This window comes from Chiloscyllium plagiosum, chromosome 4, assembly GCF_004010195.1.
Source record: "Chiloscyllium plagiosum isolate BGI_BamShark_2017 chromosome 4, ASM401019v2, whole genome shotgun sequence".
Lineage (NCBI taxonomy): Eukaryota > Metazoa > Chordata > Chondrichthyes > Orectolobiformes > Hemiscylliidae > Chiloscyllium > Chiloscyllium plagiosum.
In genome coordinates, this window is record NC_057713.1 from 7,275,354 (window position 1) to 7,302,492 (window position 27,139).

At 42.6% G+C, this 27,139-nt stretch overlaps 1 protein-coding gene across 4 annotated transcripts in view; it reads right to left on the bottom strand.

Annotated features, from left to right (window-relative positions):
* Positions 1–27,139, bottom strand: part of LOC122548833 (NIPA-like protein 2) — a 77,305-nt gene that overhangs the window by 11,820 nt on the left and 38,346 nt on the right. For all 4 annotated transcript variants that reach the window (XM_043687657.1, XM_043687658.1, XM_043687659.1 and 1 more), the window contains 5 exons: positions 17,143–17,202; positions 14,186–14,307; positions 8,946–9,042; positions 6,261–6,396; positions 2,994–3,082 (listed from right to left, as the gene is read on the bottom strand). In XM_043687657.1, the coding sequence (XP_043543592.1) occupies positions 2,994–3,082; positions 6,261–6,396; positions 8,946–9,042; positions 14,186–14,307; positions 17,143–17,202 (504 nt within the window). The remainder of the gene's footprint in view (positions 1–2,993; positions 3,083–6,260; positions 6,397–8,945; positions 9,043–14,185; positions 14,308–17,142; positions 17,203–27,139) is intronic.

Sequence of the window (27,139 nt, forward strand, 5' to 3'; positions counted from 1 at the left end):
CTATCACCTTCATCCCCTCCTCCACTCACCTATTGTACTCTATGCTGCTTTCTCCCCACCCCCCCCCTCCTCTAGCTTATCTCTCCACGCTTCAGGCTCTCTGCCTTTATTCCTGATGAAGCGCTTTTGCCCGAAACGTCGATTTTCCTGCTCCTCGGATGCTGCCTGAACTGCTGTGCTTTTCCAGCACCACTCTAATCTAGATTCTGAATGGAGCTCTCACATTTTAAATTTAATGTTAACCTCACAGCCATATCATGTATTCCTTGCCCTGTTCTATCACCCTGGTGTACTTTGTATGGTATCATTGGCCAAAACAAAACAAAAAACTTTTCTCTGTACCTAGGTCCATGTGACAATAATAAATCAAATCAAATCAAATTAATTTGACCACAGGTCCCCAAGTCACAATCACCACATTGTCTCTCAAATAAAATGTTACTCAGCCATTCGTCTCTTTAAACTTGTGACAGCTCTCTGGAAGAGTTATTCAATTCATTTTGTTCTTTATGCACGACCTTGCAAATGTTTCAGGTACTGAACCTACACACTTTTATCAAAGTTTCACACTGATTTTGCTTTCAGGCAGCGTGTTTTCAATCACAGCAACATATAATTCTCATCTTTCCTTTCTTCTTTTTTCAAATGTCCTCAATCTGTGCCTCTGTTAAAATCCCTCTAGGATTTTGAGTACCATGAAATAAAATCTCCCCTTCATCTTCACTGCTGTACTGAGAGCAAATCCTTCAACCTTAAATTATACAATTTTATCTTTCTCCTTTATATGATTTACCGCATCCCTGCACCAGTTCAATTCATCCTTCATTTTATTTCTGCTAAATCTACAACTCTCGCAGGCCTCATGTGCTGTGCACCATTGAGTGATGCGCTTGTTGGTTTGTTATTTAAGCTGATATTAGAAATAGCTGAGCCTTAAATGCCCGGCAGCTTCTTGACAAAACTATCACTCCTTGCTGCAGCTATTAATTATTCATTGTGCATGAGTAACGTACTGGCTGATAGAAGCCCAATGGATGCATGATGCTAACACAAAGATCAGGCTAATTCTGAATAACCCTAAACATGCTAAGTCCACAGTTTGTCTTACAAATACCCTGGCATGATCCCAAAGCTGTAATTTAACCAGAATGAGAAACATCATCTCATAACAAAGACAATCTTTTACTGATTAACATTATTCAGTGTTCCTATTAGCCAAATTAATAATCTCTGTTGTTTTGGCCAATGCAAACATAATGGGCAGAATGGTCTCCTTCTACACAGCAGATTTTCTTCATTTTCTGCATATCTGAAATTGAGGAGTGTTCAGGGATGGAAGGAGAGGGCAGGGAAGGGTAATATGTGAATTTCTCCTTAGGAGGGCTAGCACTAATGCAATGGCTTGAATGCAGGAGAATCGACATTTCAGGCAAGAGCCTTTAATCAGGAAGCTTCCCGAAACATCAATTCTCTTGCTACTCAGATGCTGCCTGGCCTGCTGTGCTTTTCCAGCACAACACTCTCGACTCTGATCTCCAGCATCTGCGGTCCTCACTTTCTCCCAATGGTTGAATGGTCTTCTTCCAATCTATAATTAATCTAGATTTGGAGATGCCAGTTTTGGACTGGGGTGTACAAAGTTAAAATCACACAACACCAGGTTATAGTCCAACAGATTTAATTGGAAGCACACTAGCTTTCGGAGCAATGCTCCGAATCACCTGATGAAGGAGCGTCACTCCGAAAGCTAGTGTGCTTCCAATTAAACCTGTTGGACTATAACCTGGTTTTGTGTGATTTTTAACATAATTAATCTATGATTCTATTGTGATGTCACCTGAATAGCAGCACTCCATTTGGGAGACTCACTGGCTGAGAACTCAAAGAAATGAAACTTTGTCCCCCAGTGATGTTGTTAATGGACCTAGCACTTACTGAAAACTTGGAATTAACTGGAAATAAAGTTCTGGAACAAAATTTAAAATAAACTAAGTACAATAGCTAGTTACAGGCCCAGAAATATTCACTTTGGTTTGCAATTACAGTCAAATGATAGGCTGTGTTTATGACTAACCTCCTATCATTTAGGTGGGAATTCAGAACCAGGGGTTATGGCTTTAAATTCAAGACAGGGGCAGGGACTGATATCAGGAAGCACTACTTCAATCTCAGGGTAGTGGAAATCTAGAACTCACAGAATCTTAGAATCCCTATAGTGCAGACAAAGGCCACTTGGCCCATCAAGTCTGCACTGACCCTCCAAAAAGACTCAGCCCCTCATCCTATCCTCATAGTTAACCCACCTAGCCTACACATCTCTGTGCGCTATTGGTAATTTAGCATGGCTACTTCACCTAACCTTCAAATCTTTAGACTGTAGGAAGAAACCAGAGCTGCTAGAGGAAACCTGAACAGACACAGGGAGAATGTGCAAACTCCACACTATCACCGGAAGCTGGAATCAAACCAGTGTCCCTGGTGCTGTGAGGCAGCAGTGCTAACCACTGTGCCACTGTGCTACCCATTAGTAGGCTGAAGAGGCTTTTCTTTTGGGGAGTGTGTCAACCTAAGGTGGATAAATTTTTAATAGGTAAAAGTACTAAAGCACTCAAATCCATAGACTGTAAATGGAGTTCAGATACAGATTATCCATAATATAACGCAATGATATAACAGGCTTGAGGGGCTGATTGGACTTCTCCTGTTCCTAGAATACTGCAGTATCTCAGACACGGACTGCATCATCTCACAACACATCTGTAAAAGACTGATACAACAATGTACGCAATGCATGACAAAATGAATAGCTCCAAAGAAACATTTGCCTAATGTCTTTTTCTGGACAAAAGATGTTTGAACAAATCCATTCCTTAATAAAAGTGAACAAAGGAGATTCTGAGAGAGTGCTCCAATAGTTGCACCATGTTCTTATTCACCAGGCGAGATGGTTATTTGATTCCCCAGCAGTAAGTAGGAGAGGTATTTAATCATACCTGCTATGATGGCACTAGTTGTGAAGAAAACAAAGTTGATTGGCACCACTTCTGTTGCATTATAGAGTCGCATTGCTTGGTTCAAGAATCTGAAAAAAAAATTGTCACTTCTGTTGTTTGTAACTCCAAATTCAGCTCACATAATTCAAAAGATCTTTCAGTGCAACATTTCATTTAAGAGCTCCAAGACACAGGAAGACACACAGTTTTTAATTTCCACGATAACCACCACCCCTCTCCCCCACTCGTAGTAATACTTTCAAAATGTAATCACTATGTCGTCAAGTAGAAAATGCGACAGCCAATTTTACATCCAGAAATCCCATGCAGATAATATCCTGCTCATTTTTAGATTTAAGAACAGAAGTATCATAAGGGCTATGTTAGTGTGGACACCAGGCTGAGCTCCAAATATTCTTCCCAATAGAATGAAAAGCTGCACCTACAATAGTGCAGCTGTCCCCCAGTACTGCACTTGGTCAAACTGTTCAGTCTTGTGCAAGGGGAGTATCTGAATTTGAGAATACAGGTTTGGATGCATCAGCAGCTTTTGTGGGGGGGGGGAGGAGGAGAAGTTGGGAAGGAGGAAGGTAATGTGGGTGTTGGAATCACATTACCTGCCATATCAGAGGGGCTATTGTAGTGGTGCAGTCCTCAGGGAATGGAGTACATAGAAACATACAAAATATGAGCAGGAATACGCCATTCAGCCTTTTGAGTGTGCTCTACTATTCCAACTCAGTCCCCTTTTCCCACTTTCTCCCTATTCTCTTTAACCCCATAAGAGCTATATCAAACAGTATATCGATAGCTATTTCTATCTATACATCTGCCCTAACAGTAAATTTAAGAAAAACAATTCGAAAATGAGTGAAATAATAAAAAAATACTGTAGGTACTGGAGATGAGAAACAAAAACAGAAATTGCTGGAGAAATTCAGCAGGTCTGGCAGCATCTGAGCAGGTTTCTCAGAAGAAACAGAATATCCATTTCAAACCCAATGACTCATCTATAGGAATTCAGTGAGGTCAGTTTAAGCAAGAATGTAGGGCTTTATTTTCATATGATATACAGCACAGAAACAGGCCATTCAGCCCAAACAGTCCATGCTGGTGGTTTCTGTTTCACATTTTCCATCTATCCTTATCTATATTCATCATCCTGACTGTCTATTCTCTTCTTCTTCAGTCTAGTTCACCCATAAGTGAATCTATGCTCTTCACTTCACTTCATTCTGGTCTCCTTCCTATAGGAAAGATGTTGTGGAACTTGAAAAGGTTCAGAAAAGATTTACAAGGATGTTGTCAGGGTTGGAGGATTTGAGCTATAGGAAGAGGCTGAACAGGCTGGAGCTGTTTTCCCTGGAGTGTCGGAGGCTGAGGGGTGACCTTATAGAGGTTTATAAAATCATGAGGGGCATGGATAGGATAAATAGTCAAAGATTTTTCCCTGGGTGGGCGAATCCAGAACTAGAGGACATAGGTTTAGGGTGAGGGGGGAAAGATATAAAAGAGACCTACGGGGCAACTTTTTCACACAGAGAGTGGTATGTGTATGGAATGAGCTGCCAGAGGAAGTGGTGGAGGCTGGTACAATTGCAACATTTAAGAGGCATTTGGATGGGTATACGAATAGGAAGGGTTTGGAGGGATATGGACCAGGTGCTGGCAGGTGGGACTAGATTGGGTTGGGATATCTGGTCAGCATGGATGGGTTGGACCAAAGGGTCTGTTTCCATGCTGTACATCTCTATGACTATGACTTTCACCACTCCTTCCGGTAGGAAGTTTCACATTCCCAACAGCCTCTGTATTCCTAACTGGAATGTTTGGAAGACTATCTTATATTGATGGCCTTTAGTTATGCTCATATGAAGACACAATGGGCAGATTGGCCTCCTTCTGCACTGTAATAATTCTGTGATGCTCCTTCCTGAAAGAGAAAGCTTTCTCCCTCCATTGGGTCACCCTGCTCAAGCTTCTCTTCAGAGAATAGAGACCCAACTTGATGTACACACACTTGCATTTATGACTGACTCTTGTAAATCTTTCCTGTGCCCCTACATCCTGGGGACCAGAGCAACACGCAATCATCCATTTGTGCTCTAACTAAGGTTCAAAACAGAGTTGAGAGTGTGGTGCTGGAAAAGCAAAGCTGGCCAGGCACATCTGAGGAGCAGGAGAGTCGATGTTTCGGGCATAAGTCCTTTATTAGAAATGACATTCATCACATTCCTGATGAAGGGCTTTAGCCTGAGACGCCGATTCTCCTGCTCCTCAGATGCTGCCTGACCTGCTGTGCTTTTCCAGCAACACACTCTCAACTCTGATCTCCAGCACCTGTAGTCCTCACTTTCTCCCAAGGTTCAACCGCTGTTATTAGAGCTCTGAATGGACCTCTCAAATTTCAAACCTAATGAATCTTCTTTGTGAATCTTCTTTGAAGTCATAGTTTTGTATTCCTTGCTCTGTTCAATCACCCTGTGATCTTTGTATAGTATAATCTGCCTGTACTGCACGCAAAACAAAACTTTTCATTGTGCCTAGGTACGTGTGACAGTAATAAATCAAATCAAATCAAACCATGGCAATATGTTAAAGAGTAGGGGAGTTTTTCCCACTGTCTTGGCCAATATTTATCTTATGGTCCGGTCTTTACCACATTCCTAGTATTCTGAAGAAAAGTCATACCAGATTCGAATAGTCAGTTCTGTTTTTCTCTATCTGCAGATACTGCCTGATCTGCAGAGTTTCTCCAGCACTTTGCTGTTCATGGGAGCTTGCACTGGTTAGCAGAGAATTTTCATTTGTTAATGGGACACAGGCAATATTGGCATTGCCAGCATTTATTGCCCAATCCTAACTGCTCTAGCGAGGCTTGTCAGCCATTTCCAGAGGGCATTTGAAAGTCACCCACATTGCTGTGGGTATGAAGGCCAGATTAGGTGAGGATGGCAGATTTCCTTCCCTAAAGGGCATTAGTGAACCAGATTTTAAAAAAAATAATTGATAGTCACCATGAGTGTAATTCTTTTTATTCCAGGTTTCTAATGCATTCAAATTGCACCTCCCATGGTGGGATTTGAACCCATGAGCCTAGAACATTAGCCCAATGACATTACCGCTAAGCCATCAGCTCCCTCTAAATTACAGCAGTGACTATGCTTCTAAAGTACCTCCTTATGTCAAGTGCTTCCAGGTGGTGAAAGGCTTTACATGAGTACAAGTCTTTCTTCTTGTTCCAAACTATTGACTGAAGACACTTACTGTACTTGGAAAATACAAGATCCAATCATAACAACAAGCATCACGTAGAATATGGGATACTGGAACTGAAGTTGTCCCTGAATGGAGCTTGTCACCATCCCAGAGACGGCTTTTACTGAGATCACAGTCAGTGAGGCTGAAAACAGACACACAGTCAGTCAGTCAGGATTCTTACATAATCAATGCAAATATTGCCCTAAAACAGCAAACAGGCCTGAAGCACAACATACCATTTTAGTCTCCTTAGGCCAAGGAAGAAAGTGTTTACTTTAAAGGGGGTGTAACAGGGATTAACGAGATTGATTTCTGGAATGAAGCATAGTCCTATGGTGAGAGGCGGAGACTTGACGAATGGAAGATGATCTTACTGAAACATGGAGAGGAAGCTGACAGGATCGGTACTTACAGGCTGTTTCTGTCAAGTTGGAAAGTCTGGAACTTAGAGGGAAAGGTTTCTGAAGAAGGGAATGGCTGTTTTAGACTGAGGTAAATCGTAGTCATAGAATCAGAGAGGTGTGAAGCACAGAAAAGAGCCCTTCAGCCCTCAGTTCTTATGATGAGTAAACAAAGATCGCACAGTCCTCAGAGACTGGAGTGTGATTTATAATAACAAGCACTTAGTCCTCTCCAGAGTCTGAGCTGTTTTAGTGAAGGATGAAAAATGCTCCTGGAGCCTGCTCTCCAATTTAAACAAAGGGAATTACATCACGCAATGTATTGACATGCTCGAATATTAATGATGGGTTCAGGCTTCTGAACTAGGGCGAGAACAGAAGGCCACCAGAGGAAATGCTGTAAGGATCAACAAAGGGAGATGGAAAGTTCCGGCTGCAAAGCTAGGATATAAATATGCACCATCTTGGGATGTAGTTTGAACCCTCCCTCTGTAAGTGACCAATTATTACCTACAATGAATTGTTGGTGTCTTTCTGTATTGTGTGCGAGGTGGGTTTTGGAGGATTTTCTCAGTTTGTATGTTCTTCTAAACGGAGGACAACATCAGTGACTGGTGATATTTTTGGGTAAGGAATTACAAAACAAAACCTTGATTCAATTGTGACAAAAAATCTTGGCAGTTTTTGGATTCAGAGGTTGTTTGAAGGGTCGGGGGTGGGGGGGAAGCGGTGGCTAGGTGGTAATGCCTTGAAACATTTCTTCAACAAAGACCAGAGAGACTCAGGAGCTCAGGGTGTCCTGAGGCACTTTACAGACAATGGATGTGTTCAGAAACATCAGACTTGGGGAGCAGGAGTGAGCCATTCCGCTCTGTGTAACTGCTCCACTATCCTGTCTGCCCCCTGCCCCCATCCCATACCTTGACTCCCTTGTCTATCAAGAGTCCCATCTAAGTCAGCCTTGACTAAATTTAAAGGTCCAGCCTTGGGGAAGGAAATTGCACAACCGAACCACCTTCTGCAAGAAAGAACTTCTCCTCTCAGTCATAAAAGCAGGGGCATCTTATTCTTAGATTCCTAATTTCAGTCTCCCCTCCAAGATGCACTTTATAAACTTCACTTCTTATGGCCTTTCATGATGAGCGTGAAGAAAATGCACCAAAATTATAAAGTATTTTTATTTGAGTATTTGTTGTAATGTAGCAAATATTTAATGCAATTGCTTTCATTTAACCAGTGCACTGAAAATCTAGCTACTGTAGGGATGAGAGGCCGCAATGGGTCAAAACACTTCTATTTTTGGAACCTCAAATCCAGTGAAACTCCTTGTGCATCTTGTTGTGTATAAAGTCCTCCCTCCAATCCAACATCAAATCATTTCCAAAATCTCAGCCTGTGTTTCCTAGCTGGATATGGAGTAAAAGTGAGTTCACCCATTGCTGGGAATGACATGGAGGATGTAAACTCCCTCGTCAGTGTTTGGTACATGTCGTTCTGATATAATGTGCATTTTGTTAACACAAATTTGCTATAACACGACCGACAAATTGGGGACTCTGTTTTTAAAGTGCGAAAGTTTCGAGTGTGTATTGGTTATAATGCGATTCCAGCCCCATTAGTTTAAATTGTGCTGCTATTACGCAATTTTCTTATAACACGGGTTTGCACGAGATGTAACTACTGCGTTATAGCAGAACTGACTGTATTATGGCTACATGTATTATGATTCACATGCCCTGTCACCCAAAGGTGCTAACAATAGATATAGGCTGACACTCCAGTTCAGTGCTGAGACGGTAAATGCGAAAGATCCAACAGCCACCATCTCCCAACCAATGCGTATCCTTCAATTACAAAAAAAGCAGATGATCCAGTCATTATTACATTGCCGTTTGTGGAAATTTGCTCTGCACATATTGGCTTCTACAAACATAAAAAAAGAAGTACTCCATTGCATTGGCAAGCACTTTGGGATACCCTGTGACAGTGTATGACACGCGCAAACTGTTATATGGATTAGCATGAAGAAACAAAATGAGACATTTTTAAAAAGCTTGTAGGATGGTGGCTTCATAAAGTGGTGCTTTAAATCAGCATCAACTTCCTGGACAGCAAATTTCAGCATCTTCACAGCAGGTTCCTCATTTACTCAGTTAATGCCTACAGCTCATGGAGACTGGAGGTGTTAACAGGAAAGCATTTGTTGCTATTGAAACAGATCCTCCCTCTCGTTAAGAACGACAGAAGTAAGAAAGGAAACTGATTCCCCACACTCAATGGCAGCTCTTACCAAGTATTGAAGACATCAGAAGTAGAATCACTATGTGGTTCATGCCTCTTCTCTTGAAGAGATACAGCAAAATAACGAATAATATAAATTCCAAAATCTGTATAGAAGCAAAAACAAGATGCAGTTTTACCATGAGGCATAGGCCATTTGGCCCATCAAGTCCATTCCACCATTTAATCATGGCTGATGGGCATTTCAACGCCACTTACCCGCACTCTCCCCATAGCCCTTAATTCCTTCCAAGATCAAGAATTTATCAATCCCTGCCTTGAAGACATTTAATGTCCTGGCTTCCACTGCAATGAATTCCACAGGCCCACCAATCTCTGGCTCAAGAAATGTCTCCTCATTTCTATTCTAAATTGACCCCCTCTAATTCTAAGGTGGTGCACATTTGTCCTAGTCTCCCCGTCTAACGGAAATAACTTCCCAGTGTCCACCCTTTCTAAGCCATGCATTATCTTGTAAGTTTCTATCAGATCTCCCCACAACCTTCTAAACTTTAATGAATACAATCCCAGGATCCTCTCAGGTTCATCGTATGTTAGGCCTACCATTCCTTTGTCAGCCATGGCTGTCTAATCCCCCCTTCCCCCCACCTCTGGATAATCTTTCTTTTCTTTGGGATGAACCTCTATACTGTGTCCTCAATTACACTCAGAAACTCCTGCCGTTGTTGCTCTACTGTCTTCCCCACTAAGCTCTGCATCCAGTCAATTTTCATCAGTTCCTCTCTCATGCCCCTGTAATTACCTTTATTTAGCTGTAACATCATTACATCTGATTTTGCCTTCTCTCTTGCAAACTGCAGACGGAACTCTACCATATTATGATCGCTATCTCTTAAGAGTTCCGTTACTTTAGGATTTTTTATAAAGTCTGGTTCATTACATAGCACTAAGTCCAGAATAGCCTGCTCTCTTGTGGGCTCCATCACAAGCTGTTCCAAAAAGCCTTTCTGTAAGTATTCCTTGAATTCCCTTTCTTTGGATCAACCGGCAACATTATTCACCCAGTCCACCTGCATATCGAAGTCCCTCATGATCACCGTGATCTTACCTTTCTGACATGCCCCATCTATTTCCCAGTACATCTTGTGCCCCTGGTCCTGACCACTGTTAGGAGGTCTTACATAACTCTAATTATGATCTTTTTTGCCTTTGTGGTTCCTCAACTCCACCCACACAGACTCCACATCATCTGACCCTATGTCATTCAGTGCCATAGCTTTAATTTCATTCTTAACTAACAAGGCAATGCCACCCCCCCCTGCCCACCTCCCTGTCTTTGCGATAAGTTGTAAATCCTTGGATGTTTAACTGCCAGTCCTGAGCCCCCTGCAACCACATCTCTGTGATGCCTACCACATCATAATCATTCACGATGATTTGTGTCATTAATTCATTTACTTTGTTCCGAATACTACAAGCATTCAGGTAAAATGCCTTATTGCTAACTTTCTTATCTATTATTAGAGATATTGGAAATCATAAAATGTCCTAAGTTATCCTTCGTTTTTGCTGCATTCCCAGCCTGCCTTGAGCTTAAACCCACCTGCACACCTGCTGATTATCTTAACATTTAACTCCATACTCCATCACTTTTGCTTTCCCTTCCTCCCCGATTCACAAGTTTAAAGTCCTACTGACCACCCTTTTATCCTTTTTGCTGGAACACTGCTTCCAGATCGGCTCAGGTGAAGACTGTCCCATCGGTACAGATTCCCCCGGTTCTAAAACTGATGCCAATGCCCCATGAAATCCAATTCCACTTTCCCACACCAATCCCTTAGCCATGTGTTTACTTCCCTAACTTTCTTATCCCTATGCCAATTGGCATGTGGCTTGGGCAGTAATCCAGAGATTATGACCCTTGAGGACCTGTACTTCAATTTCCTTCCAAGTGCTTGATTATCCCCAAACAGGTCCTCCTTCCTAGCCTTGCCTATGTTGTTAGTGCCAATGTGGACCACAACAACTGGATCTTCTCCCTCCTGCTCCAATATCCTTTCAAGCTGGTCAGAGATGTCCTACACCCTGGCACCGGGCAGGCAACACACCATGCAGGATTCCCGATCCGGCTCGCAAAGGATACTATCTGTTCCCCTAATTATAGGATCCCCGATAACAAGTACTTGTCTTTTTGCTGCCCCCTCTTGAGTGGCCTTCTGCACCATGGTGCTGTGGTCAGTTGGCTCATCCTATCCACAGCCCTATCCCTCATCCATACAGGAAGCAAGAACAACCTATTTAAATAGCAATCACTTGCCTTCCCTACAGCCTCCTTCTCCAACCTCACTTCCACCCAGCTCCCGCCGCTCTCTGCTGTAAAAAAGACCACTGGCTTTGAGTTAAGTGCTTAAATAGCAATCACTTAGTTTTATGCTGTGTAACCAAAATCCCACCTCAACCACGGAGAATTTGCTTTCTATAAAAATGTAAGAATATTTTGCCAGGCCATGTCCTGCACCTGATGATGTATTGGTTTCAAGCATCAAGGCTTGTAAGAAAGATAAATGGTCTGACAGAGATTCTCCTAAAACATATTCACTTCATCAACCACCAACTAAATGGTCAGAGCCACACTTCTCAAATCTCACTCAGTTGAATGAACCCACTTGGTAACCACGCAATCTTCTATTCTCTTCACCACTAGTCACAGCAATATGTGCCGATTACACGATGTACTGCAGTGATTTACTTAAGGATCTTCCAAACAGAGACCACTCCCACCTAGAAGGCAGCAGATACATGGAAAGACCATCATCTGCAAGTTCCCCTCAAAGCCCCTCACCATCCTGATTTGGAACTTTATCACCATTTCTTCATTGTCGCTGGGTCAAATTGGAATTCCCACCCTCAGGGCATTGTGGGTCCACCACAATGGTGGATTGCAGCGGTTCAAGAAGGCAGCTCACCACTACTACCTCCTCCACAAGCAATTATGGATGGGCAATAAATATTGCTGTGTTCAGTAAAACCCACATCTCATGGATTAATTCATTTAAAAAATGTTTCAAGAAGTAACGGTTGACCATTACAACCATTCCCATTAGTTTGTCTCCAATCAGAATTGTGCTTTGAGATTTTGCATATTCCTTGGGAAAGGAGTTGGTTAGTTCAGGTGGCTGGACGGCTGGTTTGCATCACTGACAGTGTGGGTTCAACTCCTGCACCCACTGAAGTTGCCATGAAGGATCTCCTTCTCGTCAAGCAGAGTGTGAGTGAGTTCAGTGTTCTCTCACCCTTTCCTTTAATTTGTACTGTAGATAGACAATGGCTGTAAACAAATTTAAAAGTAAAAAGAACTTTGTGGGCGTGAATGAGGAAGAAAGGAACAGACAGATTTGTCTGTAGGGTGAGATGATGTAAATAAGAGGGGAAGGATGTTCCTGTGGAGCATAAAGAAACAACAAAGGCCCGTTTCTGTGCTGGGAACTTCATGTAATTATTTTGTAAATAGAATCATACCGTTTCTGGGTCACATTGAAGCAAACATAAAAAGCTACAGAACTCCCTGTGGTTTTGAACCTGTAATGTACTTGACCTGTCAAAGACCAGAGTACACTCTGCACTTCTAAAATTAACTGTCACCTGCCTGAGATCTAAATTGTGCCGATTCCTTATCAGAGAATTACTGTACGCTGATGATGCTGCACTAACATTCCACAATGAGGAACACCTTCAGAAGTAAATAGAGGACTCGCTCATGTCTGTAAATAGTTTGGTTTGACCATCACAACTAAGTAGACAAACATTATGGTCCAGGATGTTGCCATTGTGCTATTTATTAACATTGACAATGTGACACTGCAAGTTGTCGATAGCTTCACATTTCTCTGCTCTCGAATCACCAGCAGTCTATCACTTGATGCTGAAATCTTTGTGTTCCCACTCATATTCAATCAGGAAATATTTGCCAAAATTTTAGTTTCTGACCAATATTATTTCCAATGTAAAAGAAACTCAACTCCCAAGGGGTGAGGAATCATTAACAGTAGGGTTCATAGTCAGTTAGCTGCAAGTAGAGAACTGGGATATGGGCGTCACTGGCTGGGCTAGCATTTAATGCCCTTCCTTAGTTGCCCCTTGCGAAGGTAAGGGTGAGCTGCCTTCTTCAACCGCTGCAGTCCACATGCTGTAGGTAGACCCACAATGCCCTTAGGGAGGGAATTCCAGGATTTTGACCCAGTGACCCTGATGAAACGGTGACTTGGAGGGGAACTTGCAGGTGGTGGATGTTCCCATGTATCTGCTGGTCTTGTCCTTCTAGATGGAGGTGGTCATGCGTTTAGAGGGCGCTGTCTGAGGATTTTTGGAATGTTGCTTTTTAGGGACACAAGTATTCCCCATCTAAACAAACAAATTTTGTCCATTCCTAATTGCTGTCAAACTGAGTGGCTTGCTACGACCATTAGGGGTCAACTACATTTGTGTGGATCTGGAGTGACCTAACAGGCCTGACCAAGGAGCTCTGATTTTCTTCCATGACTGACATTAGTGAACCAGATGGGTTCTGTGACAATTGAGGGTAGTTTCATAGTCATTACTGAGGCTTGCTTTCATCTGAACTGACATTTCACCAGTGGCTATGGTGGGATCTGAACCATGGTCACTAGCACAGAAACTAGAGTGACTGAATCCATTGTGACTATGCCACAGTCTTTCTGTAGTCCAGAGTGAGGAGGATGAGCAGTTCAATAGCCGGTTTAGTGGTGAAATAGGGAAGCACATCTTTACACCAAAGCTAGTGGAAATCTAGAATCCTTCTCCTCAAACGTTTCAGAAGCTACAGATCAAACTGAAACACAATCAATGCTAATATTGATATATTTTATTAGTTAAGGGTATTTAGAGAGGATGGAACCAAGGAGTGTAACCAGAGTTAACATATAGATCACACTAAATGGCAGAACAGGTTCAAGGAGCAGAACAACTTTTTTTTTGTTTTGAAGAGAATTTTAGTCAGTTCAATTCTCTTCCCCTGAGAAAATGGGAAACTGAGTTGGTGAATTTATTAAAGGTGAGCGAAATAGATTTTTGATAGATTTGGGAGTCAAGCATTACGGGGATAGAAAGGAAAGTGTGGTTGAGATCACAACCAGATAGGCAAGGATCTCAGTGAATGATGCAGTGGGCCTGTGGAGCAGATTGGTCTAATTCTACTCCTACGGCTGGTGGGAACTCCACCATGAGCACTGGAAAGCCAAGTCACGCAAAACTTACTTCAGAACCTCTTACCAAATAAACTAGAAATGGCCAACTGATGATGTATAGATTAATTTTAGGGCCTGTGATTTCTTGCTGGACGTTAATGGCAAAGGTCACCAGAAGATAGGTTCCCAGTACGGCCAACGATCCCCCTACAGGAAAAACAAACAAAAACAGAGTAGCGTTAAACTTTGGTATCCGATCATTTCATACCAAGTCCAGTCAAATCATTTTCCTTCCTGCATTGCCAGCCAATACGAATTTGGTCGCCAATAATTCCAAATTTCCAATTCTCCTTGACAATCACTACATTGCTGTACCAAGGAGTTTTTCCATGGTTGTTTCCAGGAGATCACATGGTTTCAGTGGGGAATCTGTAGACAGTCTGTATTATGAATTGGTAATCATAATATCATACATTTTGTAAAGACGGCTACAAAATAGCTTCCTGAAGTCACATGACCACTCTCATGAATTGAGCTGGTGTTAGGGCTAGACTATCTCAGGAAGAAATTATCCAAGGGCTTTTTGAAATTCAACAAACATTTACAAGGATCTACATTAATTTGCTGACATGGATTTCCCTGGGAAGAGCGAATATTGCAGAGTAGATATTGCAAATATGTTTCCTCTTGTGGAAGAGACTAGGACTAGGAAACAGTTTAAAAATAAGGTTCCACATCTATTTGACTGTGATGAGGAGGATTTGTTTTCTCTGAGAGGATTGAGTGTCTTTGGAATTCCCTTCTCCAGAGAAAGGTGAAAGTGAGGTCATTCCTAAGGCAGAAGTAGATTGACTGCCTTGTTACTCTATGGTTCTTAGGGATAGGAGTCAAGTCTACATTCTAATTGAATGGTACAGCAGCCTGGAAGGGCTGAATAGACCACTCCTGGTCCTAATTCATATGCTTATATAAGTGATTGAGTGTGGCATCAAGGAGACTTAGCTGAACTGGAGTCAATGGGAATGCCTGGGCAAACTCTCTACTGGTTGGAGTCATACCTGGCACACAGGAAGATGCTTGTGGTTGTTAGATGTCAATTATCTCAGCTCCAGGACACCTCTGTAGGAGTTCCTAGACCCAACCACCTTTAGCTACTTCATCAATGACCTTCCCTCCACATACGGTCAGACTTAGGGATTTTGTTGATGATTGCACAATGTTCAGCACCATTTTTCAGTCCATGATCAAATGCAGCAAGTCATGAGCAATATCCAGGCTTGGGCTGACAGGTGGCAAGTAACATTCATGCCACACAAATGACCATCTCCAATAAGAAAGACTGATCTAACCATCATCCCTTGATGCTCAATAATGTTACTGTCACTGAATCCCACACTATCAACATCCTGGGAGTTACATTGACCAGAAACTCATTAACACAGCGGCTACAACGGTAGGTCAGAGGCTAGGAATATTGCGACAAGTAACTCACCTCCCGACTCCCCAAAACGTGTTCACCATCTACAAGGCACAAGTCAGGACTGTGATGGAATACTCCCTGGATAAGTACAGCCTCAACAAGAAGCTTGGCACCATCCAGGACAAAGCTGGATTGGCACCACATGGACTGGAACGGTTCACCGCCACCTTTTCAGGGCAGTAAATGTTGGCTTACATCCATCCAATAAAATAATTCCCTTTTACCCATCACAATTCCTCTTGTTGATCTACACTGACTCTTGCGTCCATTTCAAACTTCCCATTCCTTTCTCAGATACCTCCAACACCTTTCCTTGCCCTGTCTCTGTAGCCTCCTGCAGTCCTCTGCACTCCTTCAGTTCTGGCATCTAGAACACCTCTGATTTTCATTGCTCCACCATTGGCGACCATCAAGTGCCGGTGTTGGACTGGGGTGGACAAAGTCAGAATTCATACAACACCAGCTTATATTCCAACAGGTTTATTTGAAATCACAAGTTTTCGGAGCAGCACTCCTTCGTCAGGTGAAGTAGGACTATAACCTGGTGTTGTGCGATTGATGACCATGCCATCCTCTTTGACAAAGCTTATGGTCACCTGCCCTCATATGCCTTCTGTAGCTCAGCACCTAATTGTCATTGGTAACATACTAATGAAATCCCTTTGGGCATTTAATATTTTAAAGGTACAAGATAAATGCAAGTTGTTGTTATTGTTTTACACGCATGCCCCTTCAATAGTCTGGCCGACATGTGACTCCAGACCCAAAGCAGCGTTGTTGACTCTTAATTACCTCCCGAAACTGTAGAGCAAGACACTCTTTTCAAGGGTTATTACAGACACTGACTTTGCCAGCAATGATGTGTTGGACTGGGGTGGACAAAGTTACAAATAACACAACACCAGGTTATTGTCCAATAGGTTACACTATGTCTTATGTCCAATGATCCTGCCCCTCTAGATACCTGACAAATGAGCAGTGCTCCAAAAGTTTGTATTTCCAAATAAACCTGTTAGACCATAACCTGGTTTTATGTGATTTTTAACTTTGCCAACAATGTTCAGATCCCTGAAAAAAATAAACTGAAGTACAGTCCCGTTGGCCTGGATGGTCTGTTTCTATACTGTATATTCTGTATGATTCTGTCTATATTTAACAATAACTGCCACTTCAACAGTGAATGGTATAAATTTGAGCTTCTCAAAATATTGTTTCGTGATGTAATGTCAGACCTCTGCATGAACTACCACAGAATTACCTTTACTGTTTTATTTTAAACAACTAATTGTTTATCATTCTGTTCTGAAAAAAATGTTAACTCTGCTTTCTCTTCACAGATCCTGTCAGACCTGCTGAGTTTCTCCAGTATTTTCGGTTTTGCTTCCGATTTCCAGCTTCCACAGCTTTTTGTTTTATTTTAATTATACATTGTGTTGGAAACTGAGATCACCCATGGTGCAACAACTAATCTCTACATAAATCAAAGACTTGCCTGCTATAAGGCAGCATTAATACTCACTCATCAGATGTATAATTCATGTATTACACAAGATATAACTTACCCAAGATATCAGAAGATCGCAGGATCTCTTTCAAGAACACCACAGAAATGGCTGCACTTGCTGAAGAGAGAAGTGATAGTCTTTAGCATTAATCAAAAAGTGATGGTAATCGTCCACATTTTGCTTTAAAGCAAAAAAGAAAATCAATATTGCAATTAATGGAGCAGGACCCACATTCTGTGACTAACAGCTAATATTATTGAAACACATTTCACAGTCAACAATGAATGAAAGGCACTTCCCAAACGGACGACTACTTCCATCTCGAAGGACAAAGGCAGCAGATACATAGGAACACCATTCCCTGCAAATTCCCCTCCGAGCCATTTGTCATCCTGATTTGGAAATATATCAACATCAGAAGTCACACTACACCAGGTTATAGTCCAACAGGCTTATTTAAAATCACAAGCTTTCAGAGTGCTGCTCCTTCAACAAGTGGACTCCACCGACGAAGGAAGTTTGTGATTTCAAATAAATCGGATTTGGAGATGCTGGTGTTGGACTGGGGTGATGAAGGAGTGGCGCTCCGAAAGCTGGTGCTTCCAATTAAACCTGTTGGACTATAACCTGGTGTTGTGTGATTTTTAACTCAAATAAATCTGTTGGACTATAACCTGGTGTTGTGTGGGTTCTGGCTTTCTCCACCTTCGTCTGATACTGGCACCTCCAAATCCTGGAAATATATCACCATTCTTTCACTGTCACTGGGTCAAAATCCTGGAATTCCCTCTCTAAGGGCATTGTGGGTCTACCCACAGCACATGGATTGCAGCAGTTCAAGAAGGCAGCTCACCCCCACCTTCTCAAGGGGCATTGCCAGCAACATGAACATCCCATAAAAGAATAAAATAAAAATTCAGTTAAAATGCAAGGAACCATGCAGCTGGGGGACCAGTGCTGTTGCTGTTAGTTATTTGCTCTGTGCTTGGTACTTTTGGTCAAGTCACAAAGTTGGGAGTTCATGTTCCACTCCAGATAATTGAGAGCAATAACCCAGGCTGACTCTCACGTGTAGTACTAGGGAGTGCTACATGGTCAGAGGTGCCATCTTTCACATGTGGTGTTACATCGAGGTCTCTTGGCCATCTCAGGAGGATGTTAAATTCCCATTGCAACAATTTAAAATGCAGTGGAATTCTCCCCAGTATCAGAACCAAAGCTGTTTATCCTGCGACCAACATCACAAACCATTTATGCATGGTCATTATTACTCTTTGGGGGAGTTTGTTGTCTCTTTGGCAGTTACAGCACACAAGATGGCTATTTGGTCCATTGAGTCCATGCCTGTCAACGAAAGGGAGGTGATAACGGTGTGGTAATATTGCTAAACTAATCCAGAGACCCAGGTAATGTTCCGGAGACCTTGGTTTGAATCTGCCATGACAGACAGAGGAATTTGAATTCAAGAAAAATCTGGAATCCAATGATGACCATGGAATAGTTGCCAATTGTTGGGAGAAATACATTTGGTTCACTAATTTCCTTCAGGGAAGGAAAATTACCAATCTTGCCTGCTCTGGTTTACATGTGACTCCAGACCCAAAGCAATATAGTTGGCTCTTAACAGCCCTCTGGGCAATTATGGATGGGCAGTAAATGCTTGCCTGACTAGCGATGCCCACACCCCATGAATAAAATAAAAGATCTGACTGCACTAATCCCATTTTCCTTAGCCCATACCCCTGGAAACTATAGTAAATCAAGTGAATATCTAAATTCAGCTTAAGTTTCTGACTCAATCATGCTTCAGTCAGTGAATTCCAGACTCCCACCACCCTCTGGGTGAAAGAGGTTCTTAACCCTCTTCCTAGCATCCTGCCTTAAATCTATGTCCTAGTTATTGACACCTCTACTAATGGATCTAATACCTTCCTATCCACCTTGTACACCTCTATCAGGTTCTCTGTCAACCTTCAATGCTCCAAGGTAAACAGCCCTAGCCTATCCAATCTTTGCCCAGTGTTCAAATCCTTAGCTGAAACAGCATCTTGCTCACTCTGCTTTGCACTCTCCCTGGGGCAAACACGTCCTTCCTACACATAGGGTGACCACACCTGCACACAATACTCCAGTTGTGCCTTAACCAGCATTTTATACAGTTACAGCACAATCCTCCAATTCTATGTCTTGACAATTATAGGCCAGTATTCAGTATGCCTTCTTAATCAACCTGATCTATCTGCCCTGCCTCCTTTCGGGATCTATGCACATCAAGAGGGCGGCACGGTGGCACAGTGGTTAGCACTGCTGCCTCACAGCGCCAGAGACCCGGGTTCAATTCCCGCCTCAGGCGACTGACTGTGTGGAGTTTGCACGTTCTCCCCGTGTCTGCGTGGGTTTCCTCCGGGTGCTCTGGTTTCCTCCCACAGTCCAAAGATGTGCAGGGTCAGGTGAATTGGCCATAATAAATTGCCCGTAGTGTTAGGTTATGGGTAAATGTATGGGTGGGTTTCGCTTCGGCGGGTCGGTGTGGACTTGTTGGGCCGAAGGGCCTGTTTCCACACTGTAATCTAATCTAATCTAATCTAAAAAAAAGAGCCCTCTGGACTTCAGTACATTATAATATCCTCCCATTTATAATGTAATTCCATGTCTTGTGTAAAAATCGGCCCATTTCCGGAATTATAATAGTGACTGTAGTTAACTTTGAGCCCAGACAGCTGAAGGCACAATGTTAATAATGGAGTGATTAAAGTCAATGAATGTAAGCTCGCTCTTATCTCAACAAGTTGGCTGTTACCAAAATGATGTGGAGGAACTAGTGTTGGACTGGGGTGGACAACGTTAAAAATCACACAACATAAGGTTGTCCAGGTTTGTTCAATATATCATTTCAGTTGCATGACACTGTAATCTTTTTCTATAAGTTCTATGTCTTATGATCTTATGCTCCACAATCACCTGATGAAGGAGCAATGCTGTGAAAACTAGTGCTTCCAAGTAAACCTGTTGGACGATAACCTGGTGTTGGGGATTTTTAACAACAGAGGAACCTCGATTACCCAAAGGACACAGGCGGGGTGTATTTTACTCAGTTAATCGAATTCCAGATAATCAAATGTCGGATAACATAAGTTTGCCCAACATCAGGACCTTGTGATCTTGCCGGATAATCCAATATTCGGGTAATCGAATGCTGGATAATCAAGGTTCCTCTGTATTACTGAAATCGGACTCCCTGGCAACAATGTCTCAATGAGCTGGAATGTCCTCAGCCCTCTGCAGGGCTTGGACACACAATAGAAGTTGACACTTCAGTGCAATACTTATGGAGTGCTGCATTGTCAATGGTGTCCCTTTCAAACAGGGATCTGCTGAGGAGGATGTGAATCGATGCCTCATTGAGGGAAGAGACTGGGTGACATTTATCTCTCAAGTGGAATGGGCTATCTGGTCGTGCATCTTAGGGCAGAAAACAGTGGATGGACAGGCATCAGATTGGCAAGAAAACATTTTTCTGAATGTAGTTACATGCTGCTTATTCAGAATAGTTTACAAAGTTTAAAATCAGCAGAAAATTTGAGCAACCAGATTTACATATTGTTCAGAATACTACAAAAATATCTGCCCAGTTTAACGATAATGTCTATTCCAGTGTTACCTCTATGTTGGAGTTCTCCATTCCAATTTTGCTTGCTTACAATCAAAATCAAAGGAACAGAAGAGGGGCCATTTGGCCTCTCAAACTCATTCTACCATTAAATCAGATCCTTCCTGAAAACAGGAAAATATTGACTTTACCCTGTATTTTTGCAGGAATACAAATCAGCCCGGAGGGACAGCCATGAAAGAGATGCTGATTGTTAGCTAACAGACTCAAAGCAAACCATAATTCTGACCCAACTACAGACACCGGTATCAGAAACTGGAAGGGAAGTACTGAAACAGCCTTGCGTGTCATTGTGTGGGTGGTAGGAAGATTTTCTCTGCCTGGAATGTAGGAAGAAGCTGCGGGAGAATTAAATGTCAGTGAGCTGCAGGCAGGCAGCGTTGAACTGCATGCAGAGTTTGAGATGGGATTGCAGTCATCTGTGTTAAAAACAAACAAAATGTTGTGCCCCTGACTGAGCAATACCCTCTTAGGAAATGCCACTGAATTATTGAACTTTTGTGCTTCTAACAAGACAATCATATTCTGGTCACTATTTGATAAACTAAGGGCATTTTGCAATTATAATCTTCTTGAATATCTGCTAAAAATGCCACAGTGAAAAGCTAGCATAAAGAGGTCATAGGTTAGGTTTTTGGGCCACTGTGAGATCAGTAATCAGACAGGACCTGAAAAACATGGCCGACAGATTCCATTCCTGATGTCGGCCATTTTGGCCAAGGGTTGCTAAGGACCCAGGAATTCCACTGTTGCCACTTGTTGCTTGACAGCAATTAGGCTTCCTAGAGTCTTGGTAAGGGAAGGTTGGGATCTTCCAGTTGGCCTCGCGATTCCCAAAAGTGACAGGCATCAATTTAACTGTTGGAAGGGCAAGGTCCAGACAGCCATGGTGCTCTGAAGCTGTCCTTCCATATGCCCATCTGGGTGTGAATGCACTCAATGGGAGAGGACCCTGTTCAGGGAGTTCCCCTCTCAGTAGTGGCCCAGCTGATTTGTAAAAGGTAGTGAGAGGCACCCACTTTTGGAGGCACCTTCTCAGTTATTTCACGATTTGCTGCAGAGTGCAGCCAGTTCTTCTACCTCTGGTTGGCCCTCCAATAGAGAGAGCCTACTCAGCAGCTTTAACTGGAAAAGGAGAACTCAACTCCCAGGAAATCTTGAACTAAATTGACTTGCCTCCCCAAGGCTGCTTCAGAACCTGAGAGAACTCCCCAGTTTGTGGGGGATATTGAGCAGGTAGCAGTTAGAGAACTGTCCAGAGCTTTCACCCCTTGATAGCTGAACTTCTAGGCCTCATCTATGTAGGCCCCATCTCTTCACTTCAGGAAGTCAGAGTTCACCGCCAGGAAGGAATGGGATTTCAAACTGAACAGACGCGAAAGAGCATTCCTGCGACTGGATGGGTATGACAGTACGATGGCTTCAAGGTGTGTATTTTGTCCTGGTTTTTTTTTAATGAAAGGTTCAGATTGGAGTGTCAAACAGTCTGTTCCAAGCCAATAAACAGCTTGAGACCTTGGGTTTCATTTTAAAAGTTGGAACAGCGAAAGCAGTTTGAATGGGTGGGGTCAAGTTCCCACAGAACCTGGATTTTTGTTTATACATCTCTCCCTATTACAGAAAAATACTGGCATTCTCTCTCTCTCTCAGAATTTTCACTTGTTGTTATTTCCTCTTGGACTGGGAATTACATTTGAGACTATTTTACTGAATTTGCCTTTGCCAAGGGTGTGTTTATGGGATGTTACTATTATTGGAACTGTTGCTGTTTAGTCATTAAATAAGTTTTCCAATAGAGTTGTTATTTCAGTTCTTCCTTCTTTGGCGTGTATTTTAATAGCAGGGTAAGAATAAAATGTGCTTTGCTTCAAGCCTGGTAGTTGACCAATTAAGTTGGTCAAATCATTGGAACACATCGCCTTACACTTGCCTTTAAAAAGAAGAAAAAGTTGGGATCCAGGCTATCTTTTTACTATTTTGAGGAGGTTTAGTCTGCTTGATAACAATGGAAAGTACCAACATTGGGATAAATAGTGTTTCCATATGGGGTGGAGTAACACACGGTCCCTTCTTGACTTCTAATCTCCTCCAGCCCTAAAGCCTTTGGAGGTCTCTGCATTTCTCCAATTCTAGCTTCTTCCTAATGCTATTTCTTCTACCACCGGTGGTCGTACCTTCAGCAGCCACAGGCCTGTGCTCTGGAATTCCTTCCTTTAAACTCTCTGTCTTTCTCCCCCTTTCAAGATGCTCCCAAAAACCTACCATTTTGACCACGATCCTGGTGACCAGCTATAACATCTCCTTACATGTCTCGGCATTATATTTTTGGTCTTTTAATGCTCCCATGTAGCCTTGGGACAATTTACTGCATTGAAAGGCGCTATGTAAATGTGCATTGTTATTTGGCATCTCCATTGGCACCAGTGCCATATTATTACTTACTATTATCCAAGGCATAAAGCCAGCACCTTCCCTGTGCCTGCAATCTCCCTCCAATTCAACCCAAGAACAGGAAGAAGTTATTCAGCCCTTTCAGTCTTGACATAGAATCCCCTACAGTATGGAAGCAGGCCATTTGACTCACCAAAGAACATCCCACCCAGACACCCACCCCCCCCCCCACCAACCCCTATCCCTGTAACTCTACATTTCCCATGGCTAACCCACACATCCCTGGACACTACAGGCAATTTAGAATGGCCAATCCATACTAACCTGCACATCTTTGGACTGTGGGAGTAAACTGGAGCAACCAAAGGAAACACACATAGACAACATGCAAGCTCTACGCTGGTGGCTGGAATCGACCCTGGGTAGCTGGCGCTGTAAGACAGCAGTGCTAACCACTGAGCCACCATGCCACTCCGCCTATTCTACCATTCTATCAGATCACAGATGATCTGCACCATAACTGCTCACCTTGGTTCGGTAACCCTTAATACAAACAAACAGTTGCTTTGTAGTTGTGAACTTGAATCATGCTGAAAAGAGAGGCACGTGTTGCTGAAGCTTTTCACCTTGCGCTCATCAGGACAAATGCAAGAATGTCAAATTTCATTCAATCACAAGCAGTTATACTACAGGTGAAAAGGAAGCTGATTGGTCACAATTCAGATGAGCCGAGGCCTTAACACGGAGAAAGCAATAGGGGAAAGCACCATACTCCTGGGTAATTTGAAAATGGTACAACACTTGAACTGTTGTTTGAAGAGAATGGGTCCCTGCAACTGAATCTGTGATGTTAGTAGTCAGAGAAAATGAGCCACTATAGAATTTGACCAATTATCATGACTTCATACAAGCCAGGATGGGCTGATCAAATCAAACAGCCTTATTGAAACTCCTCAACCTGAGCTATCTGCCTCGGTCAACAAGATCTAGTTTGAAATCTCTGTTTATTTCTTGCTCTTCCCCTTGGCAGCTACTATCTCCATATCCTTTCTCCTATTTCCAGCCAGTGATGTTCTGTCTGAGAAAGGGTGGGAATTTTTCTCTGGGACAAGTTCGATTCTTTCTGTCTGAATTTTTTAGAGTTTGAGCAGTGAGAGTACAATATCAAGTATAAACTCGTTGCTTCTGAATAGCAATTTTATTAAATCCAAGCCTCTCACAGCACTAAAGCAGAGCTGAGAGAGAAAAAAAAATGTTGCCTCTTTTTTTTTTTTAATTGTGTGTAACCATAGAAACTAGGGAATTATTTGAAGCCTCACAGGATGAGCACACCAGGTCAACTTGTTCACTATTGAACTAATTACCACAAACCTCACACACACTGCACGTACGCCCCCACATAAAAACATGATAATCAATGCGAGCTACTGAGACAAATCAAACATCCGTCTCATTTTGACCATTATTCATGCTTACAGAAACAGAGAAGCAATGTTTCTAATTCACTGGGTTCCTTAATTATTTTGTTGTAGCACAGAGAACTTTACCGCATCAACCATTACAATGAAAACAGCACAAGCTAAAATTCTGTGGATAAGGCAAGGAAGAAGTGTTGAGGATTATCAGATCAGCCATGATCTGACTGAATGGTCCAGCATACATGATGGGCTGAACTGCCTGCTTCTGCTCCTGTGTCTTAGGGAGTTGCTAACCTAGGATCGGAACCACTTTTCAATTTTAAAAAAAAGATTCTTTCATGAGAAGGGGGAATTGCTTGCAAGGTCAGCATTTGTTACCCATCCCTTGAACTGAGTGGCTAGGTGGGACCATTTCCGAGGGCAGTTAAGAGTCAACCACATCACTGTAGTCTGGAGTCACATCTAGGCCAGACCGGGTAGGGATGGAAGGATTCTTTCCTTCAAGAACACTCATGAATGGCAAATTAATACAGTTTAAACAGCTATTGTTTTAATGTCAGTTTTCTAAGAAAAACAAGTGTAATTTAAATTCCACCATTCTGCCCTGATGGGATTTGAATCCCCATCCCTCAGAGCACAAGCCCAGTGACATCAACACTAGACCACAGTCTCCTCCAAATCATCTCACTATTTCGATCAGTTGATAGCTCATGTGGCTACTCATTGAATTCAGTAATGTAGCTGACACCAAAGGCCTGAGACAGGACAGTACATCACCACTCAAAATGTTGTCATTAGACCTGTCCCTCACATCTCCCCAATAGTGAGCAGTAAACATAACAACTAAACAATTGGACCTTCATAGAAATACATTAGTGAACCAATGTCCTTTAAGGAAGGAAACTTGGCCTCCTTACCAATTCCAGCACAGAAACATAGAAAATGGGAGCAGTGGGCCATTCGGCCCATCGTGACTGCTCCACCATTCACAGCTGATCATCCAACTCAATAACTCAGCAGATCTGGCAGCATCTGTGGCAAGATCAACACAGTTTATGTTTTGGGTACAGTGGCCTGTTCTGACAAAGGGTGGTTGAACTTGAAACATTAGCTTTGTTTTTCTCTCTACTAGATGCTGCCAAAGTTAACGTTTCAAGTCCAGTGACCCTTCCTCAGAACAGCTCATTGGTCTCAAAACATAAACTGTGTTTATCTCTCCAGAGATGGTGGCAGACCTGCTGAGTTTCCCCTGCAATTTTTCTTTTTGTTTTCAATCTCCAGCATCCACAGTTCTTTGTTCCCGTGGTTTTCTCCATACCCTTCGATCCCTTTAGCCCTAAGAACTGTACCTCCCTTCTTGAAAACATTCAATGTTTTGGCCTTAACTGCTTTCTGTGGTAGAGAATCCCACAGGCTCCCCACTCTCTGGGTGAAACTATTTCTCCTCAATGGAACTACCCCACATCCTTATACTGTGACCCCTAGATCTGGGCTTCCTGATTATTAGGAACATTCTTCCTGCTGTCTAGCCCAAGCATGACCCAGTCTCACAGCCATTTCAAATCTACTTTGGGAGGCACCTGAAGGTTTAACATCAATAAAAGTATTTTTTCTTCCCAATGTGGTGAGCTCTTAGCTGCCCCAAAGGGGTCTGAGTCAGTCACACCACGGTAGATAGTAAATAATAGCCGCATCCTGAGAATGAATGATAATTTTCTCTGAGTACATCCAGTCCTGCTGTTCCAGCCTCTTTACAAGCTGTTTGCTTGAGTTAATCCATGACTGAAACAAACCCCAGCAGGGTGACAAAATAAAAACCAGCAACATAGATTAGGGAGCAACGTGCCTGCAATGACACTACTTAAACTGTGCCTTCAGCTCCCAAACACAGTGTCACCATAGCAACATCCATAACAAACTACTTTCTAATTTAATTCGGAGCTGCGCTTATTAACTCTACAATTCAATAACAAGAAAAGTTAATCTTTACTTCAGGCAATCTGTTGGATCCACGCTATTTAAAAACACATAAATGGTGATTTTATTACATTCAGTTAAAACAGTGGCCCAAAGCTTTCCCAGAATCCACTGTGCCCTGGTCCTGTGCCATCACCAGATCCATCAGTCAGACATCTAACCAGTGTTTCAGGTCACAGTTTTGAAAAGTTCTGTCAGTCCACAGCCATTTCAGAGGGCTGTACAGAGTCAACCGCAATGCTGTGGGACTGGAGTCACATGTAGGTCAGACTACATAAGAAACATAGAAAATAGAAGCAGGAGTAAGCCATTCAGCCTTCTTTTTTTTTGATTCCTGATGAGGGGCTTTTGCTCCTCGGATGCTGCCTGACCTGCTGTGCTTTTCCAGCACCACTCTGAGCTAAACTCTGGTTTCCAGCATCTGCAGTCCTCACTTTTGCCCATTCAGCCTTCTGCCATTCTACATGATCACCCAATGCAATCCCCTGTTTCCGCCTTCTCCCCATGCCTTTTGATCCCTTTCACCCTGGGAACTATATCTAACTCCTTCGTGAAAATATTTAATGTTTTGCCCTCAACTACCTTCTGTGGCAGAGAA